The 22,342-nt window shown below is 43.2% G+C and overlaps 1 protein-coding gene across 3 annotated transcripts in view; it reads right to left on the reverse strand.

Annotated features, from left to right (window-relative positions):
* The window catches only part of PDXK (pyridoxal kinase), a 53,314-nt gene extending 36,967 nt beyond the window's left edge, over nucleotides 1–16,347 (reverse strand). For 2 of the 3 annotated variants that reach the window (XM_063344680.1, XM_063344675.1), the window contains exon 1: nucleotides 16,187–16,347. In XM_063344680.1, coding sequence (XP_063200750.1) covers nucleotides 16,187–16,279 — 93 coding nt within the window. In that variant the 5' untranslated portion in view covers nucleotides 16,280–16,347. The remainder of the gene's footprint in view (nucleotides 1–16,186) is intronic. The other variant, XM_063344666.1, reaches the window with a different exon arrangement.
* Nucleotides 16,348–22,342: the final 5,995 nt, after the last annotated feature.

Below are 22,342 nucleotides of genomic sequence, written 5' to 3' on the forward strand. Positions count from 1 at the left end.
ACGTCCTGTGGTTCTTCCCAGAGTGCAGAAAGCGCTGTGCCAGCCTTGCAAAGAGAAGGTGCATCACCCGTGCAGGCACCTAGTCTACAAAACTATTAAAATGCGCATCTTCAAACCAGCAAGTGCTCAAGGAAAAAATCAATACAAAAGAAAGGAATAGACTTCAAAATACATGAACAACCTCTAAAGGTGTTGGGTCTTTTTGGAAAACTGGACCAACAGCCTAGTCTTCCTAAAAGCAGCACAGAAGTAATTTAAACTTACATCCAGTCACCAAGCCACAAATAAGAAGCCAAAAAATGGTTCTCCTTCAGGATTCAAATTCTACAAATGACACCAACTGTAACAACCTAAAGATCTAGACAGACAGAAAATGTCTTGGGTTATATAGGTTATATATAGGGCTAGATTTCAGTTCTGGTTCACCCCTAAAAATGCAACCTTTTAGACTATGACACTGCGTTAACACATGAAATTAGAGCTTTGTTTAAAATTTACAGTCTCTCTTCCTCTTCCTTCCAGAAAACATTTAAATCATACATATACTGAAACATGCTGCTACTTCACCACACAGAACTAGTACCTATGTTTGTTAGAAATGAAAGATTACAAACATACGTTTCCTTCAAGAGGACAGCCTAAGTTGAGCCTGTTATGTAAAAAGGGAGGACTGTAAAACAACAAGAGAAAGAAAAGTATTCCATGTTATGGAAAATTGTGCGTGTAGCAACACAGAAATTCACAGGAAGATTTTGAAGCATATGCAACATCTCAAATTCGGCTTTAACGATGGCTAAGCTTTAAGTTTATAATTATATAATCTATATTATGTACCAATGGTCTGGAGACAAATAAAAGTACACATTTTTATCTCCTAGTCCTATTTCGTATTTGATTGTTAACACCACTCGAGATGGAAAACAGTAACTTCAAAGATTAGCTCTGCCTCAGAGTAAATATTAGCATAAATTCTCATTTAATGATTTTATTTTACTCTGAGAAATGCTTAGAGAAATGCAAAAAGCTGTTACTGAACTGCTTCTGTTTAAAATTTGTATTACAGCCTTACTATGCTTCTTCAGGGAAAAAGATAAATTTTCAGAAGCATCACACACTTTATAGTACTCAAGAAGCTCTCCTTTTTTCTTGCTTGAACCCAGTTTGGGGGAAAAAAAAAAAGTGTTTTTCTTTTTAAAAAAAGATGAATATCTTAAATCTCCAAAGTGTGCAAGAAAAACGATCACTTGAATTACACGAACTTCTGAACTGAACTGTAGTATTGCTTTCCTGGGTACTAAACATTAGAAACAAAGAAAATAATCACTTTCCAATGCATTATATGCATATATTTAGAGAAAGAGAGGTTTAGAGGGAGTTGAGAGAAATGCTGTGGAATTGCTGTCCTTTGTGGTTGTCAAGACCCAAGAGGACAAAGCCCTGAGCAACCTGGCCTGAACTTAGTGCTGGACTCAGGTTTGAGCAGGAGGCTGGACTAGGAAGAACCTCCCGAGGCCCATTCCAGCCTGGGTCACTCTTGTCATTCGATGATACTGTTACATACAAAATACCTCAGGTTTACCTATTATAGAAGTCCACATGTAAAATTACACAAAATATCATCACCCGTTACCCATCCTAACGTTCCGGTTGTAAGGATAAAACAGTGGTATGGTGTGTTTACACTATTAACCAAGTCAGCTTTATCAGTAAAGATAATATATCCTTTGCTGTTAAACGATCAGTGGACCAATCTAGCTGGAATGTTTGAGTTTGTACTTAATTTAGGCAACCTTAGAGTACAATGACCTAGTTCTGCAAGAATGAAATTAAAAATACCTCTCTATTCTGCAACGCGGTCAGTACGTGTTTTCCTCTTTGGGCACTGTGTTTATGCCTCTGGTGACATTTCATTTTAAGGTTTGAAACTAAAACCACAAAGCAGTACTGCAGCTCAAGTTAGAAGAAAAATCTGGAACAATGAGTGAAAGGCAAAGTAAGGGGGAAAAAAGCAGTGTGAGGAAGAAAATAAAAAGACTATATAAAAACAGACTTTGTAAACTGCATATATGTTTCTTCCATAGTATTTACGTCCCCTGATACATGTTCATAGGTTGCTATCTATATTTTATAAAACAAAGCTGAGACCTCCATCCAAACTCTCCAGTTCCTTCAAAGTTCTTAATTTCAGAAAACGTTAGCTTTACCACACCAGAACACATCAAAACCAAATTTTCCCAAGTGAGACCACAAACCAAACTGTTTGTAAACCACAAATCCAGGGAAAATATCAGAGGCTGAAGCTGCAACTCAAGCTCAGCCAAACATTCATACAAATTCTTCTATTGTGAACACAAGGTACCTGATTTCTTATATGCATAATTAGAGCTTCACACTCAGATCTGGGCTACAAACGTGCCATAGGTGAAGATCTATGTAATTTGTTTGTTCACATCTCTAAAAGGTGAGTTTATCTCCAAGGGAAATGCGGTTTCTTGAAAAAGACAAAAGAAGGAACAAGATTCAGCTAACCTGGAGAAGAGAACATTTGAGACTCCACTTTTGAAAGGAGGATTTGACTTTCACCCATCTAGTTCTCCACAAAATAAATGCAGCATTGTATTATAACACTTAACTTCCTTGCACTTCCAACTCTTCTGCTTTGTAGAAAGACACTCGCTTTATGAGTAAAGTTTATGGAAAAAAGGATGACTTTGTTTCAATTAATATGCAAATGATGAACCATCCAAGCCAGGTATGTCCTGTCCTTTGTGCCAATGGATGGTAACAGACTGATGAATTAAGAGCAAAGTAACAGCAAATATTAAGAATAGTGAGAAGAAGGTTAACACAGACTGGACAAGTGAACCAAAACCATCCAGATAGAGCCTAAAAAGGCAGCATGGTGAATTATGTGCAGGATTTCAAATCAAGGATTCAGGTATGTAAACCCAACTGTGTTACTGATTTGTTTTCCTTTACCAGGCAAGATCATCACGCAAGTATATTTTCATAAACAACCACTAATTTCAGCTGCTTTCCTACTCGATGACTACATTGTGATGCCTAGGAATGATCCATAAAGGCATGAAACCCAAGCAGATCCCACTGCTTTCACATAGATGTGATCGTCAGGCTTGTCTTTATTGCAGACTGGCTCAGACTCTAACCTATGCTCCACTAAAATCTCTTGCCTGAGTTTAGACTGATTGTCTCTGCAGAGAAAACATGTCCTTGTGGAGAGCCTGAGAAGCAAGGAACCATGACAGATTCTAGGATGCTGTTTAAACTAGTTCTAGAAGAGTATATTACCCTCATACCTTTTAGGGTAGGCACTCATCCTCCCGGTAAAAGCAAGCAGTTAGTGCTACTGAAGGATTTCTCAGCTAGCTGCACTCTTGATCAAGGTATGTAAGTTCTAAAGCACAAGAACATGTAGCGCTACTACAGATTTCAGTGACAGAAGTTGTAAAAAAATAGATGCTGTTCTGATTACTGCACATTTGCCTCCTTAAAGCATTAAAAATATGTCTTCATACATCCCTGTGAACTGGACAAGTGTTATGCTCATGTGAAATCATATTATCAGTAAACAGTGACAAAGACAGGACGCCATTACTCTGCAAAACATTGCGCTTAAACTAGTATTACTTGAACTCAGATGTAAAAGCCAACGACCTGTTCTTCACACACACAGCAAGAATACGGCTAGGGACAAGACACTGGTCCTTCCCCAGCTGCCAAACAACAGCTTTGGGAATTTATGCTGTGCAGAATCAATTATACTGCATTATATGTATTCTATCTGTGTGCTGCCATGATCTGTACAGTACTGTATAATACTTGTGGTCTTCTACTTTGTTTTTCAGTGGTCCCCTGCTGCTGCAACAACAATAACAGACTCAAAAAACCTCTATTTTTCTCTACAAATTAATGGTTTTTTATGGAAGCCTTCCAATATACTCAAACCAAAATGTAGTGTTTAATTTTCAAAAGTTAATGGAAGCACATGACAAGCCCAGGAGCTCTACAGAAAGGAAAAAAAAAAAAGTCTTCAGCTTCAAGAGCCAGTCAAGCTTTCCAAGTAACGGGGAAGTGCTTTGATTTATATCATTTAAAGCACACAGTAGCATTTAAAAAAAAAAGAAATTAATCTTTAAGACCAAATGCTGTATCTTTAATATATACACACAAAATACAAATAAACACACACATGATTTTTTACTAAGCTTAAAAATGTATGAAGTTTATCCCAACACAAACATCTGAACTGTGACTATGAATTTTAATTAACGTAGTAAATAATTGCCTAATTCCAGTCTTACTTCTCTGCCTCCGCAAACACCATTAACATAAGGAAATTGCACAAGGTGAGTTGGCATAAGGTACTTGAATAAATGGATCTGGGCCAAAAAAAGAAGCTAAAAGCAGACAGGTATACTAACAGAGTGTATCTGGTGCCCCATGCAAGGGGAAAGCATCTCAAAATTATTAACCGCAGCCCACATACCTCAAACCAGGACACAGAACCACAATGTCTGTACTGAAAGCAAAATAGTTGCCCTGCTCAGGGCTGCACAAGGCACATTGGTTTTGTGTTGCTGTCATGTTATCTCAGATAAAAGCCCTCTGAAGTTAATCAATCAAAGGCTTCAAGAGCCCCACTATATGATCATATTTTCTTCCAGACAACCTCATCCAAATTTAGATGACAGCTGGCTTTATTGCTATTAACAGGACACACATGTGCTAGGACCTACATCAACAGGAAAATTACTCTTGTTGCGATGTAACACTGATAGATGCATCAGTCAAAGGATAAAGTTTCATAGCGTAAAGACATATATACAAAGGTGGTTACAGAGATTTAAACACACACAATTTATTAAGAATTTTCAAGAAATCTTGTGGTCAGTCCCTAAACTGATGACTTTTAGCAGAGCATGTGTATCCAAATTGAATTACCCAGTAATACCTGTATTTGTCTACAAATACCACATAAACCAAAACCATTCCATCCCTTCCAGGTTTTTTTAAGGTATATTAAAAATGGGCATAATTGAAAGTTACTAACAGAATTAACTTTAATGCCACAGTTAAAATCACCGTCAAACAAAGCATCTGCGTTTTGGCGTTTGGTGGGGTTTTTTTTGCCGAGCAATGGCATCAACACTTTCCAATAGGAAAGTCTCTGCATCGGGCCATGAAACACCCTACGTATTACATTACAAGAGGTTTGCTTTTATGTGCTATGTTTATATATGACAGTTTGGAATTCTACCTTACCCAGCCATCGCTGTAGTTCCAGCAAACATCATTGCTCCACTGTATTCCTCTGGACATGGAACAGAAACATATTTAAAAAGGCTGAATTTCTGTAATCAAATTAATCAAATTAATTTGGAGGGGGAGAAAGAGAAAGGATTTTGCAGTTGCAGCTTGCGCCTTTCACTGTGTGCCAGCTCTTTCACTTAATTGCATCTCCTTCCATTTGATAATGAATCAAAAAAATATACATTGTACTGGGCGTAGAAAATTAGAACACAAATTCAGTTTGAGAAAAGGAACTTGGGAAAAAGAAAAGGCATGTCCTGGCAATTAGTGAAGCAGGCATAATTGCTGGCGTGGGTTGAGAAACCGAACTGAAACTGCTATTGACTAACCCAATCTCTTTTTTCTCTTTCTTTTAATAAACCATACCAAGTAGATAATGAGAACCCTGTACGTGTAACATAGCTACATTTTAGTGCAGCATTTGACAAAGCACTGCAAAGAAAAATCACTAAGATGCTGGAGATATTGTGCCAGGATGGAAATACAAAGGCGTATAAACTAGCTCAGGAACAGGGATACTGGAGGCATTGCTGGCGATTCATTATCTGGAGTCAGGTACCAAATAGGCCACTTCAAATTCTGAGGTTAAAAACAGACAATTACAACACAGACAAAAAAATACAGCAGATGACCTTGAGAAAAGAAAAGTTACTTCACCAGTGACAAAGACAGATGCAGGAAAGGGTGTCACAGATATAAAACAACAGTATTTGGATAGTATCTGATACTTGTTAAAAATGAGATAACTTTATACTCTAAAAAAGCCTACAAAATACACTATACAAAGTCTATACAAACAATGCACACACAGAAAGATAAATCAAGAATATACAAACAAATTACCTGGTTAGAACTGTTCACCCTCACACTTAAAAAAACCAAAAAAATCCCTGAAAAAACACAAACCACCATGCCTTTTCCTACCTGAACCAACCTTTCACCTCAACTTCTTATACTCTCAAGTCAGACTCCATGCATGTCAAACCATTTTCTTTCCTTCCCAGCTTAGCTTTCCAGTTAGAAAAGAACATTCATGAGAGGAAGCTAGGTGTGTAGCAGTCTGGAATATTTTATATATGCCACAGCCGCATTTATTTGATACTTCTTTGCTGCTCTATGGCCACAAGTTCTCAGGTCCAACAACAACTAGCCCCACATCAGCAAAATGATCTCCTCAGGTAGCCTAATGCCTGTTTCTTGAGTGACACTCCCTTTTCATATCTGATCAACTGCATACCAATTTTCAAGACGTCCAAGCTGATTTCAGCACTGGGCACCACAGAGGACATACGAAAGACTGGAGCAGAAACCAAATGCCTCTCTCTCCTGCGAGAGCAGACTGCAATTTTTGTCAAAGTGCTCTGCCAAAATGGGTATTTACTGAGAATTTGCAGTTGGGCTGATCTAGCTGTAACATCACGACCATCTGAACAAAAAAAGACTAGAACAGGCTGAGGCTGCAGTGAATTTGTTCTCAAAAAGTTTACTTCTTGATTTTTCTGAAAAGGCTCACAATATAAGTACATATTTGAAACATAATCAGGCCAAATTCAAGATAAGGATAATAGCGCCTTAAAGATGCTCCTCCAAATAAGCCTCAGAGACACAAGAATGCTTCAGAGCAAATACCGCCAGGCCACTCATTTTTACTTTCCACCCTGACAGACTGATTGGTATGCATTGCTAACTATTCAACGCAAGATACTAAGATAACATAAAATACATGCCTCTAACAAAATTCCCTCTAAGCCATTTTGTTCAGCACTAAGAAATTCCTTGTTCTACATCATCAGCATTTTTTCATAGGCTACTCAAACAAACAGCCTCTTGTGCCTGCAAAATGCAGATGCTCATGATCATTACTCCACATGTCACACCGGTTCAGGATCGACCCGACTGCAGAGTCAAAAGATTGGTGGTACAGCTGCTCTTTTAACCTTCTGACAGGCAGGAGGTCATTCCTTCCATCTGAGGTGGGATCAAGTGATGGATCTGCAAGACACTCATTTGTAAGGGCTAAGGTAATGAAAGACAAGGAAATAACAGCTTCTGTTTCCCCTTTCGTTCATCCCACAACAGGACAAACATTAAAAAAAAATGGAGAATGAGGTGGTGCTGTGGGTGTCTGACTGCCTCCCACCCAAGAAATAAGTTTTCCCCCCCGACCCTGAGGCTCTGTTGACTGATAGGTAAGAGTGACTTCAGATACTAACTTGAGATGCAGAGTTTGCACATGCTCATTTGAAGCGTTAAAAAAGCTGCAGGTTCCCTGCAAATTTCAGATTCATCATCTTCATGCTGCTTCCTTCTACACTTGGATGTAATTTGACAAAAACACTATACTTGTCACTGCAAACTCCTGCCAGCTGGAATCATGCACAGTGCTACACAAGTAAGTTTACAAACACTGATTAGGAGAGGCAGACACACACAGCAGCAATAGGTCCAACAGGCATGGACTTAATCTCTTGTTTATTTTAGTGAATTAAATGGGGGAGGGGGGAAATCCCACAACACTTTCTTTTCCTTTGATTTTTATTTTATTTTTAATCCTGCTGTTCATATTTTGGATAGTACCTCAACACAAACAGGCAATGCACGCTTGCAGCCCAGAAAGCCAACCGTATCCTGGGCTGCATCAAAAGAAGCATGGCCAGCAGGTTGAAGAAGGGGATTCTGCCCCTCTGCCCGGCTCTGGTGAGACCCCACCTGGAGTACTGCGTCCAGCTCTGGAGTCCTCAGCACAGAAGGACAGTGACCTGCTGAAGCGAGTCCAGCAGAGGGCCACAAAGACGATGAGAGGGCTGGAGCACCTCTCCTACGAGGACAGGCTGAGAGAGTTGGGGTTGTTCGGCCTGGAGAAGAGAAGGCTCCAGGGAGACCTTATAGCAGCCTTACAGTACCTAAAGGGGGCTTACAGGAAGGACAGCGAGGGACTCTCTATCAATGTAATGATAGGATGAGGGGTAACGGTTTCAAGCTGAAGGAGGGGAGATTTAGATTAGATATTAGGAAGAAATTCTTTACTGTGAAGGTGGTGAGGCAGTAGAACAGGTTGCCCAGCGAGGCTGTGGAAGCCCCATCCCTGGCAGTGTTCAAGGCCAGGCTGGATGGGGCTTTGAGCAGCCTGGTCTAGTGGGAGGTGTCCCTGCCCATGGCAGGGGGGTTGGAACTAGATACCTTTAAGGTCCCTTCCAACTCTAACCATTCTGTGATTCTATAGGTAGCTCTCTAACTGTCAGCCCATTAGCAAGGCACGGCACCACATTATGTACATCTAAGGTGGAGTTATCCTACAAGAAAGAGATTTGTTTTTGCCAGCACGTATGCTTTATTTGGCCTTCTTAGGTAGGTGACGAACAGATCCCGCTCTCCTACCAAGGCTTTAGATGTTAAATTGCAAGATAACAGATGCTTGTAAAAATGGAGCAGGAAACAACTTCCTGAAAGAGGTGCCACATTATGTAAAGATCACTACAAGGCCCCAGCAGGGAAAGAATGAAGCTTCTAGAGAACAGTTAATGTCTCACCAATTCCTTCGGAGCAAGCAGATGTCTTAGATAAGAGCGTACTTTGAGGAATGTTTCCTTCAGCAGATGCCAGGTGCAGGAGCCTGGGGCTTGCTCCTGCTCTGGCACCTCAGTTATGCCAAAAGAGCTGTCTGTGGGGCTGTGTAGGGAACTGGATCAGGAAACTGACTCACAAGATAAATAAACATTTTCTTCTTTTCCCTCTTTGTCAAGTTATTTATAAGCTGGATGGCTTCTCAGAGCAGTTTACCACATGGCCTTGCAAAATGACCTTCCTTGAAGAGCTGGAGTGGACAGCAAAACAGTGCAGGTGGAAGAACCAGCTGGTGGTGGTAACAGAAGAACAAGAGCTTCACAATCTGGCTTTGCTACTGAAGCCAGCAGATCTCCCCACAATGGGGAGAAGGGGAGCAGTTCTGATCAGACTGGAAAGGTTTTGCTGGTCAGGAAAACCATTTACTTCTGTTTTCAGAAACAACTGCATCTACAGATCAGAAAAGGAGCTCTCCAGCTTTTGCTTTGCCACAGGGGAGAGACTTACCATTTTCCAGCATGTGCTCCAGCACCTCCTCAATCCCACACATCCCTCTGGCAAAAGGTGCTTTCCATTCCCAACAGAGCAAAGTTAAATCACCATGGAAGGATTCTACTCAGCACAAACTAGTCCATATGCTTAAAATTTACACAGGATGACAGAAGGTCAAGTGAGATTTGTTTGGGGTTTTTTTTGTTGTTTTTTTTTTGTTTTGTTTTGTTGTTTGTTTTTTTTTTTTTTTTAAATGAGTCATGCAAGAGGTTTTGGTATTGCAGTTCTCTCTCCTGCTCTATGGCTAATTGTTCCAGATGTTAAGGGAACTGAAGCTCAGAGGTGCCACAGATGAATTAACATCAACAAATATGAGTCCTGAACAAAGGCTTGAAAAAATTCGGGTAGCTCAGCATAGCCAAATTTCCGTTCAGTAATACTTTTTTGCTATGACTAGTTACCCCACTGCTGCCAAGCCACAAGATGATGAGCTAGCCTGGCTTCTGTTGGGGCTCATATTGTCTATCAACATGGATCTGCTTGGCATGTTTCAAATTTTATCCTCATCAATTTTATTTCCTTTTTCCTCTGCAGATTACTATACAGCTGCACACTCTATCACACATAGTAATTTCAGAAGAATGGACATTTTATGTACCACGACTAATGTCTGACTCCTCACATTAACCTTGCTTCACCAACTCAAGCCTGTTTCCCACACAACACAAGCAACTGAAGTGGAACTTCCACTTGCATCTTTTCAGCCTAAAGAGGCTAAAAATACCTGCCTGGCATGTGTTCAGTCAGCCATGGATAATGTTGTATCCCTTATCTAAAATGACTAAATATGCTCTTCAGGGAAAGGTGACCATCATTTTTGGATACAAATAGAAAAAATGAGATGCAAGAGACAACATTTTACTAAACGGGATATTTTAGATGAGTATCAGTAGCTTTGTATGTCACCAGTTTTTCTCACGTGTACCTTTGTACCATCCTCATACATACAATGAAAGATTCATTTTATTATTTCGAACTATACTTTTAATACATTTCAGTACATTTTTATATATGTATGAAATTAATTTTTACTTGAAGCTCATTTTTTTCCATCAGAAATCTGATCACTATTGATTTTGTTATCTGTCCTTGTTTGTTTATTCAGAAAAAAAAAATATACTCTCAACTGTTTCGTTTGGAGCAGAAATAAGACATAACAACTGAAAGAATTCAAAAAATAAGAAACATCTAAGACAAAGACAGAACATAAGGCCATTTCCTAAAAAAAAAGAAAAAAATAAAATGCCTTAAGCAAGTAAACACTTGCTACTGAGTCTCTGAGTACATGATATTCTCCACACAAACAGTGCAAATCCACCTTTAGGCAAAGTTTTCCAGTCCTTTAATAAGATTTGCAGTTTCTTGATGACTCAATTTTTTTTTTTTTTCCCAAAGAAAGTGGGTGAATCAGGGTAAGGCAGTTTTGCTTGCTCTAAAGTCAAATATTTGCACATGCTTGAAGACACCAAACAGGATCCTCCTTAATCTTCCCATTTTGCTGTGTTGTATTAGATCAAAAAGATTACATTTACATAAAAAAAGCTACTATTCCTTTACTACAGCACACACTCCAGTGTAACTATTATGTCAAATATCAGCCCATGCATCTGCATAGTTACAATTTCCACAATGCATTATGAAGAGGTTAGCAAGTTATAATAATAATAAACAGTCACTGTCAATATTTATCATCATCTTTTTAAAAGTTTAAAATGCCAACTGGTCAACTAGCCCCATACAAACACTGCAAAATAAATTCTAATGCACCTTAAAACGCTTTTTTCAGCTTTCCAACTGTCATATACAATCAACTTGTAGGAACATCCCTCAGCGTTTCTGTATTTTTCATGACTTTTTTTTTTTTGTATTTTCATGACAAAAGCTTATTTAACAAGTTGCCACAATTAAGTGACTTGTAGGAACAGTTACAGATACTACTGTGCCACACTTAACCTCAGACGATGACAGTTCAGTCAGCCCCACTCTCTTATTTATTAGAGACTCTGCTCAGTCCTGTCATTTAGAGTCCATAGCACATCAGCACTCCCAGCTGCACTTCTTTTAGGCAGATTGAAATTACTCTAATTTTGAAATTCATTATTTTGCATTAGTAGTGGAAAAGATTTCTGTAAAAAGTTTGTAAAGAAATTTGGGATCTCTTAGTTTACAGTGCCACACAAACATAAGCTACTACTGCTAAGTAAAAGCAAGATCCCAGTATTTTTCCCAGTTCTTTGCCTCAGTCTAGTCTGTCTTCAAGCAATGTTAAGAACTGAGTGACACAAACACTTTTTTTTTTTTTCTTTTGAGGAATATTCCACTTTCTTGTCCTCTTTTAGTCCTGTCCCACTCCCTTTACAGCTTACCATATAGGTCAAAAGTCCATTTCCTACAATCTTCGTGGAAGTTCGCAGTTCTCACAATACATCCTAGAGAGCCAAAGCCCTCCTTTTCTCACAGGTGCATTAATCTGGACATGTTACTTCTGGAACATTCTGGTAAAGACTGCAGGTGAGGAACCACCTTGTTAGAATCTTTTGGATTAAAAGTCTTTTTCAGGGCCTCACCTTGCAGAAGATATCCACTGGACTTTTGCAATTACATATACTGACATCCACAGAATAAGTTAAGTGCTGTTTACATAGCTACGAATAAGCCTTCCCAGAGGGGTCCCAAGTTTGGTTAGTTTTTTTGGTGGTTTTTTTTTTTTTTTTTTTTTAAATTCATCTGTCCCTTGTTTACCTTTCTTACAAGAACAAAAACAGAGGCAAGGAAGAAAACCATGCTTCCGCAAGCTTCATTTGAAGTATGTATCTAGAGCCACAATTCTTGTTTCAGATATGTAATTTAGGACAATCTTTGGACACTACAAAGAGCAAATACATGCTTTTATCTTTGTATTTATTTTTTGTTTAAGGGTTAGGCTTTTTCAGCCTTTGATCTGTAACAAAAATAAGGGCTAGCCAGTAGGAACATTTCTTACTGCTATTCTGTAAAGACTTTTGATTGCTTCACCCTTCTTCTGACTCACAATTAACACAATAGAATTTTGAGACAAGATTTTCTCAATTCTATCAGTGTTAGGGCAGACAAAAAAACCCCAACAAAACATAATCATGTTCCATTAGCATTATCAAGCAAGGTAAGAACAGAAAGTACACAACTCTCTGGATCTTACTGTTATCTACAAATAAGCAAAGATCAACAGTCTCTGGCTTGCAGACAGGAGTATCATCTAGTCCAGGGGCAACCAAATGCTACTGTCCAGTGCCCAGGTGAAATGGGCTGGGACTTTCTCCTGTCCCTTCCTTGTACTTTCAAACGCCTTTCTTGGAAGCTCATAAAGGTCCAAAGGACTGAACATACAGAGCAAAATACCCATTCACAAGAGCTGATGTTATGATGGGTATCATATAGGAATCTGAAATTCACCTGCCTACCAAAATTTTCCTGATGGTTAGAATTAAGTACCTCTGCAGAACAGAAATGAGCTTGCCCTTGTGTATTCACGCTGTGGTTTGAGGAGAACTGTAACTCTCTGCTTGCCTGTACCGCACCCTTTACTTATTGCCACATTCTATCTACCTAGAAGGTGGAGTAGGAAAGGTAAGTTAAAATGATACTTAAAATTAACAAGTAAGAGATCCTCCTAAGGAAGAAAACACGTATGATAAAAGTAATGTTGAATGGCATAGTGAAAACATACATTTTTATTTAATATCATAAAAACTGTGACAACTCTTAGTCAAGCAGGAGAAACATTCTTTGGTGTTTTAAAACAATTTATCTGACTGACAGTAACAACTCCCTAAGTTAATGCACATGCTTCTTCTCTGGAACAATCTGGACAATCCTAAACCATTTCCTGATGCCAAAAGGTGCTCAGGTTACATGATTGTGAAATAACTTATGATTATTTTTAAAATAATTCAGAACCTCCTTCAGAACTTTTAAAGAGATAGTAAAACCATGTGAGTAAAAACTATATTAACTCTTGCCATAGCAGAATTAAAAGCACAGCTGAGGACAGTTCACTTCCTGGTATTTTACTACCTAGAAAATCCAGGTGTGTGTTTCCTTTAAGACCTATTAGTTAATTCAGAATCTCAAACTACTTAAACAAATGTATTTTAACCTGAAGAGGTGTAAAGGGTTCTAACATTTCTCACCCAGCTGCATTACTTCCATTATTATAACTGCTCTAACATAGGGTTTAACTCTCTTTTGCTGTTTGCTACATAGAAAGCATTTACCACATACTTCACAGAGAAAGTCTGTCTTTCCACACACTTACTTTTAAAATACTTTTTAAATACTTTAGCCTTTAGTGTAATGGAAGCCTGATAAAGCGAAACCAACCGGTTGGAAAAAGAGACTAAAGAGTTCTCTGCTGTGCACTGTGCTACGCTGGCTATTTCTAATAAATAATAATGTCATAGACCTACACCAAAGATCATTCAAACATGACTGATGTTTTTGCAGAAGTCTGCAAACAGCAGGTGAAACCACGTCTGGTTTTCTGTTTGGATGCTGCTGTCCAAATGCAGATTCCTGAACTGTTCTGTCAGGATTTCAGCCCATCAGACCTCACAGGCATACACACACATATCTACATACATCTTGCCTTGCAAACTCCATACTGACGAGCTCAGAAGGAAGCCTCACTTAACCGTTATTGGTTCAGAAGACCAGAGTAAAAAAGAGAACAAGAGAACAGGAAATAACATAAGCATGCCAGATTTGCACCCATCCTCAGGACTAGCATTAGGTTTCACTTTTATCTATACAAAAAAAAATAAGGAGACTCAGGTTTGTAACTCCTTTCCTTACTTATGTTTGCTTGAAACAAGGAAAGTTTCGCTTGGTGGCAACTCACTACATCTGATGTTCTAGCAAAACCAGGGTTTAAATAACTTCACAGCAAGCACAACTTCGTTAAGGGCTGCCTATATAGGACTTTCAAGTGCAGCCTGTAGTGAAGTTGTTCCCCAACTATCTTTTCCCCCCCACACACCCCAGCAACTTCTTGTGACACTATACACTGAGGAACATTACACAGTGTGAGTGTGACAGCCTCCTAAACAGAACCCAGCTACAACATCAATAAGACTTTTTAACTACAGTAGTATTTTATAGTGTCATAGTCAAGGAACTGAAGACACTTTACAGGAACTGATTTGCCAAGTCATTCAAGACACCCATACAAGGGCTCATATGCCACTTTTGGTTGAGTTACAGATGAGTAAAGAGAACCTCTGACACAGAATTAAAATGAAGACAACAGTTTTTAAGAGACGGAAGGTTTCTGAAACAGGTACTACTGTGTGCACTTCTGCCAGCACAAAAATAGCTGGGGGAAGAAGTGAGGGCAAGGCGGGTCAGGAAAGCACAATTTAGAGATCATTGTTAGGAAAGGAGGAAGAGTTGGCCTGCAGATCATGACGTGGGTCTCCACATAAACAGATTTTTCCACAATACATGGATTTCATAACTACATCACCCTTCATCATATATTAATTTTCAAGAGACTTAGTTACATTATACTTGGATGGCGATAAAGGGGTGTGATGTTAGCTTGTTGCAAGGCCTGGTCTCAAGCGCATCATTTATCAGATTACACCACCTCTCCTGTCTACTCAAGGGAGATTACACCATCGTTTGTTAAGCATGTACCAAGATAGCCAATGTCACAACCCACTGTGGTCTGGCAATGGGATTCTGAGACAGCAAGCTTCATAAAGCCACACATGCATCAAGAAACAAAGACTTCTTGATGGTAAAGGCTGCAAATTAGCCCCTTACGATACAGACACTTCACAAGAGAGAACAGCGAGACGTACAAAGGCTGGCCCTAAAGCACACCAATGTGTTCCCACTATCAGCTAGACCTTAGCAAGCAACTCCGAGGTCAGCACATGACAGCCATGAAGGCCAAGATCCAATTATACCCTCAAGCCCCAGGCCACATAAGCTAGCTTCTCTGGCCCAGCCTTGCACGGTCATTAAATGGCCCTTATACCCTATTACAGCTTTTCTAGATCCCCAGAAACCCAGGGCTGGGGGCTTACCCAGCTCCACCACCCACTAGGAACAGAGGAGCTTAGCTTCGTACCAGCACAAGGCCACCAGTCCACCAAGCCCGGCTCCCCGTCCCCACCACGGGACAGCCAAACCCAAGCTGCCCGCGCCCGTTAACGGCAGCGCCGACATCCTGAAGGAGAAGCCGGAGCACACGCCTCGGCGACGGGCACGGGAGCCCGCGGAGCACCGCGGCGTGAAGCCGAGCAAACCCACCAGAAGGGCTCCCCTCACGCCTCCCCGCCGCCCCCCCCGGCTTCAGCTCGCTCGCCCGTACCACAGCCTCAAGCCAGCGAGAAGACACGACGTTCACGGGGGAGCCCCGGGCCGGGCCGGGCCGGGCCGAACGCGGAGCCGGCGGGAGGCGCAGCCGCACCGGCCCCGGCTCGCCGGGCTGCGCGGAGCCCCGGGACGGTGCCTGCCGCCGGCTGCCCGCGCTCTGGTACCTGAGCCGGCGGGGAGGGCGCCCCGGCGGGCTGCTCTCGGCTGTCCCTTGACCTTAACCCCACTTGGCAGGAGCCACCCGCTCTCCCAGGGGCCGGAGCCCGCCGGGGCAGCCCTTGTCGCCCGTCACACCACCTTGCCCGGCTTCCCTCGCCGCCACGCAAGGAGGGCACAGCGGCGGGGCGAGCGGCGGAGGGCCGGCCCGCGCCCCGCTCACCTGCAGGGGGAAGGTGGCCGCCTTGTTGCCCACGTAGCCGCGGACGACGTGGCTCTGGATGGAGAGCACCCGGCACTCGCGCTCCGGCTCCATGGCCGCTCCGCGCCGCCCGCCCGCGCCGGGCCGAGGTGGCGGCGCCGGCAGCAGGAGCGAGGAGGGGAGGACGGGGAGGGGGCGGAGCGCGGCGGGCGTCACGCGCTCGCCCGCCCCCTCCTGTCACACACACACACGCACCCACACACACACACACCCCGCCGCGGCCGTCAGGCGATCGGGGAGGCCGCTGAGTGGCTGCCCCCGCCCCTCGCTGCCTCGGGGGTGGCGGTGGCGGCGGCGGCGGCGGCAGCAGCGACCACCGGCGGCAGCTAATGGCCTCCCCCCCAAGCTGCGGTGCTCCTCGCTGCGGGTCCCGCCGCGGCTTCCGCCCGCCGCGCGCCGTCATGCGCCTCAACGGCCGCCCCTGCCGCACTGGGCGCCGTCCCGCAGGGCGGTGCGGGCCCAGCGCCCGCACGGCTGAGGCCTCCCTGCCCCCGAGCCGCCGCCTCGGCCCGCTCTGGCCGCCAAGGTGCCGCGTCCCCTCGCCCGCGGGAGGGCTTGTGTGTCGTGTGTGTCCTCGGTACGGGTGCGACCGGCCGGCCCTGCGCTTAGGCGCTGGCTGACACCCACAGAGGCAGTGGCCTGGTGTGGCCCAGCCTTCCCCAGCACACAGCCACCTTGTAGGGGCTGGTGGTCCCGCAAGCCAGGCCACACGCCCCTTACAAACACTACGTACCCACGGCCTGCCGTGACAGGGGTGGTCCTCCCCAGGTGCCAACCTGACCTTCACCTTCTGGATAACCACCCGTGGTGGCCACAATGGGTGGATCTGGTCATGATGGCTCCATCTGTCTCGATGTGGTTTTGAGGAGACGGATACAGCCAAGGGCTATCTGGAACAAGGCTGGTACTGTGGTCAGTGTGCAAATGACCACAGGTCAATCATCCTACCCCCATAAATAGTGGACAGCCCAAGAGCCCTTTGAGCTTTCCTGCGCAGCAGTGGGCTGCACGCTCCCCTTGAGCTGGGACGCCTCTCAAAGTTACTCCTCGAGATTCAGAGATTCCTTGCCAGAACAGATCCTTAGTAAGTGACTAATAGCGTGCAAAACTTTGAAATCTTAGCTAAGTGATATAAAGGATTGATTGTGCATCTGTAATCCTTTAGACACAAACCAAGTCTGGCACTAGGATTGGATCCAGCCACACCTAGACTCCTCTCTGAGAAGATTAGAAAGCAAGGGGGTCCTTTCTGAACCTCATGACTCAACAGGAGGGTCTCCCTGACAGTTCTGTCTGACCCTGGCCTCCATACAGTAAATAACCAAGTGTGCCTTGCCATCTCGAATCTTGTTAAAACACCGTCACATTTACCATCAAACTTTGTTACACCCCTGTTTTATAGCAATAAGTGTATTGCTGCTTCTCTCTACCAGTGAAGTGCATCACTCCATCTGCAACACCCATGCACATGGACCCCCCTTGTCCCACTCTCACGTCACACCATCTGCCACCATCACTTCTCTCGGGCCCTCACTGGACAACACCATGGCATCTGACACCTCAAAGCACACTTCCAGCGCCCATAGGTATGTCCAAACATTGTCCAATACATACATTGTTGGCCAGCCAACCCTCCTGCACCACCCACCCTGCGCGACAACCACCATTAGCATGTCCAGGAGGTCAAGGGAAGTGATTCTACCCCTCTACACCGCTCTCATGAGCCCCCACCTGGAGTACTGTGTCCAGCCTCAGTACAGGAAGGACATGGACCTGTTGGAATGGGTCCAGAGGAGTGCCATGAAGATGATGAGAGGGTTGGAGCACCTCTCCTGTGAAGAGGAGAGAGGCTGAGAGAGTTGGGATTGTTCAGCCTGGAGAAGAGAAGGCTCCGGGGAGACCTTATAGCAGCCTTCCAGTACCTAAAGGGGGCCTACTGGAAGGATGGGGAGGGACTCTTTATCAGGGAGTGTAGCAATAGGATGAGGGCTAACAGTTTTAAACTGAAAGAGGGGAGATTTAGATTTGATATTGGGAAGAAATTCTTCACTGTGAGGGTGGTGAGGCACTGGAACAGGTTGCCCAGAGAAGCTGTGGATGCCCCATCCCTGGCAGTGTTCAAGGCCAGGCTAGATGGGGCTTTGAGCAGCCTGGTCTAGTGGGAGGTGTCCCTGCCCAGGGCACGGGGGTTGGAACTAGATGATCTTTAAGGTCCCTTCCAACACAAACCATTCTATGATTCTATGATTTGCTGTCCATGCTCCCCCACACCACTGTGCTTGCCAGACCTGCCCCTGGAAAGCCAAGAGCAGTGCACACATCCCAACAGTGCTACAGCTTCCCCTCCTCCAGTGTCCAGAAAGCCCTGTAGAGCCATGGACACCACAGGCAGCCCCACGCAATGCCCTGTGGTGTCACCATGGCTGGAGATGTGGGCACCCTGACAGAGCACTGCCCTCGCAATCAGGTTTTGAAGTGAGTGCAATTGTTATGATATTGACGCACACAAAAAAAAACCTTCAGAGGGCTGCCAAAGAGTAAAAGAAGATGTGTTGGCTGGCAAGTGCTACAATACATCAAGACTCTGCTGAGATAGGACTTCATAACCTGTTTGGGAATTTCATCTTCCTCTGGCCATTTGTCATTATTGACCGTCACAAGTTCAGTCAAAGATCCCTTCACAAGAAGAAATCATGCCTGATGCCTCTTGTTCTTCTTAGTGGATAGCTTTAAATTGGCTCTTGAAATAGCATGATTATTTCTCAGCAACATGAAAGCATATTTTCCTCATCATAAGTAATCTGTCAGAAAATGAGGGAACATACTGTGCTCTTTTCTGTTGTCACTCCAGTCGCAAAACTTAGGGCTTGTCCTAGGCTGGCCTTACTACTAACAGTTTCTCCAGTACCTATGAATGTAGGTAATTTTTTGAATTGTAGAGATTGGTGCATCTCCTTGGAACACAGATAGGGTCAGAACAATAAATGATCTGCACAATGTATGCACCAGATCCAGCAGTCTGGGAAAACATTACAAAACAGCATTTTGCACCTGTGTCAAAGGGACACAGGTCTGGGTGGCAGGGTAAGCCAGAAGAATTAGAGCAGAGGCGTATATTGGGATGTGATCTTCCTCAGTGTCTGGTCACCTGTCTCCATTCTCCACCTGCAGGCTCCTTGCCTGCTTTCCTCCACTGAGTCACTCAACCTGCAGGGTTCCAAGTCCTAATTTTCCTCCTCTCACCATTCTTAGAGCCAAAACTGCTTGCCAGGTTTGTTACCTCTTTCATATTCCTTGCATTGCTAACTTTTTGTGCCAGTTTTCCCTCTTATTTTTCCTCTGACTTGAGCAGTTCTGTTTCCCTCTTCAATAACTCCACCATCATTTCTTTCTTTCCATATTTCTCAAGTCCATGTCCTTGACTACCTAGTCTCAGTTTTTAGTGATCACTCTTAATGTAGTGTCATTTTGTCTCACTTTCCTCTCCTGCTTCAAATTCCTTGACCCATTCCCACCTGCACTCTTCCCACCAAGACGTCTTGCTTTGGTCCAAATCAGGCAACCTGATCGATGATGGCGTTTTCTGAACTCACAGGGGAGGAAAAGACAAGGCTCCCTACTTCCATTTGCAGCGCTGAGCCCAGACAGGATACAGTCCAGCTGCAGGTCAAATCTAAAGAAGACAAAAATTTGAAGAATTTAAAGCACTAGCAAATATTAACAGAGCATAGAAAATGACTTCTTTCTTGACATGAAATCATTGTCTTCCCCCAAATAAGAAATTCAGGGTTCCAGAGCTTAAGATGTCATCATCTTTTAAAAGAAAGGTTGCAAAAAATGGAGGGGGGGAAATATTCTTTATCGTCTGCAAGACTCATTTCCAGACATGATTCAATTGTTCTAGCTTATATTCTTTCCCTCTGTTCTCTCTCCTTCTCTTACCCCAAAATGAACCTGAGACAGAAACTGTCTATGAAAACACTGAGGGGCTGGCAAATTTATAAACAACTAAAATTAAGGTCTCACATGGAAAAGGCTAAGCAGCCCTAGAGAAGTTTCTAGCCCTGTTTATATTTGGCATTCATCATAATAAACAAGTACAGAACGCACACACTATAAAGAAAAACGTATACATGCAGTAAGCTGTATGCCACATCCACGTGCCGCTCCCATGATGCACATCCAAAGGACGCAGCCTGCTCTGTAGTACATACCTGTACAAGACACATACTGCAAGCAGTTAACATGAAAACTACTTAACAACTTGCTTATTCAGCCCAAAGTCCAAACCACTGTTTTTCATTAAACAGCGATTGCTGCATATGTCCTGTGCTTTTCAAGGGAGTGGCTACTGCGGAACGGAATGCATCTGTGCCTCCATTTTGCTGCTCTCGAAGCCTCCACAAACACGACGCAACAAACGCTGAAGTGCTGTTATCCTGTGTTTTTCCATATCTCTTGATACGCTGAAGAATAAAGTTTCTTTGGCCTTCCTCTAGCTTGGAGAGCAATTGTTGGAATACAGATGTCCTTTTTCCCTGCTTTTCCACCCTTCCTCGGCAATAGAGCTTAATGCTCCACTTTGACCTTTTAAGCATATGATACATACATACTGGCATATGTGCCTTTTGGGGATGACACAAGAAGATCTGTCTTGTGGGTTCCACATCTGGGCCTCAACTAAGAGAGTTGTGCAATGACATTAATGGTTTGTCTCTGTAGTGCCAACACCAGCTGTATCTTTCCCTTCCTGATAATGATATACTGTCCAAAGAAGATGCCAGCAAGGGTTCGGGAATTTACAGCTGTTTTTTCTAAAAACTGCCCAAGCATGTCTGACAATGTCTGACATTCTTACTGGAGCAAGTTCCTCCCCTAAGAAGGAAAGCACACCTCACACGTTTGTTAATACTTGCTCTTAGGTTTTATACAGCTGCTACTCCTGCACCTAGTAGACCACATAGTCAAAGCAAGGAACAGGCTTCAGGAAAGCTCCCATCAGCACAGCTGATACCAGGCTGCTTGTACACCTAAGGGAGAAAACTGCAGCATGGGTAGCAATCATAGAATCATTTAGGTTGGAAAAGAACTTTAAGATCATCAAGTCCAACTGTTAACCTAACACTGCCAAGTCCACCACTAAACCATGTCCCTCAGCACCACATCAACATGTCTTTTAAATACCTCCAGGGATGGTGACTCAGCCACTTCTCTGGGCAGCCTCTTCCCATGTTTGATAACCCTTTCAGTGAAGAAATTTTTCCTAATACCCAATCTAAACCTCCCCTGGCACAACTTGAGGCCATTTCCTCTTGTCCTATCACTTGTTACTTGGGAGAAGAGACCAATCCCAACCTTGCTACACCTTCCTTTCAGACTGATGAGGTCTGTGAGAGTGATAACCCTGAGGCCCTTTGTAGGAAGGCAGGGAGGGTGAAAATGCAGAGCTCTGCTTTCCTCTGCAGCTGCTGGCAGTGAAAGAGTATTTGTTCCAGGGGAACACACATGCTGTTTCTCCAACCAAGTGGAGAAACCCATTCTATGCAGGATTGATACCTTCTCCCTAATATTCTGAAAGGTCTAGCAAAGGCAAGTACTCCCAGAAATCTTTATGCTTATCCCAGAGCAACATCTGAAGCCTCCCTTTATACTCTAAACTGTAAAATTCTAAGTCTTTTTCATGGATTAAGGAGTAGAACTTGCACACATAACCAAACGTAAGCAAGGGGGTGACTCAACAGTACTGAGCTCCAACACTTTTCAAAATATGGGGGAACCTATATTGTCTATACACTAAAGAAGTTGCCACAAGCAAAACAAAGACCAGAAAACAATTCTTCTTCCCTTCCAGAAAGCAGCTCATTTAAATGTGAGCACTCAGTTTCTGAGCAGTGGTTTTTTAAAGATTTTGCCTTATTTATTCTTTAAGAAGTCAGGCCCCTTCCTCATAAAAAAGAATGTGTGTCTTAGAAAGAGAAATGAAGCTAGACTTCAACTCCGTAGTCATCATGCATTCTGTTATGCTATCCTTCTCAAGCCTGTTCTGTTTGAAAAAAATCAACTCCCAGGTACTCCTCCAAATCTGGGGGTCACTAGTACTACTGAAAGAGCAAATAA

The sequence above is a fragment of the Chroicocephalus ridibundus genome, chromosome 1 (assembly GCF_963924245.1).
Source record: "Chroicocephalus ridibundus chromosome 1, bChrRid1.1, whole genome shotgun sequence".
In the NCBI taxonomy this organism is placed as follows: Eukaryota; Metazoa; Chordata; class Aves; order Charadriiformes; family Laridae; genus Chroicocephalus; species Chroicocephalus ridibundus.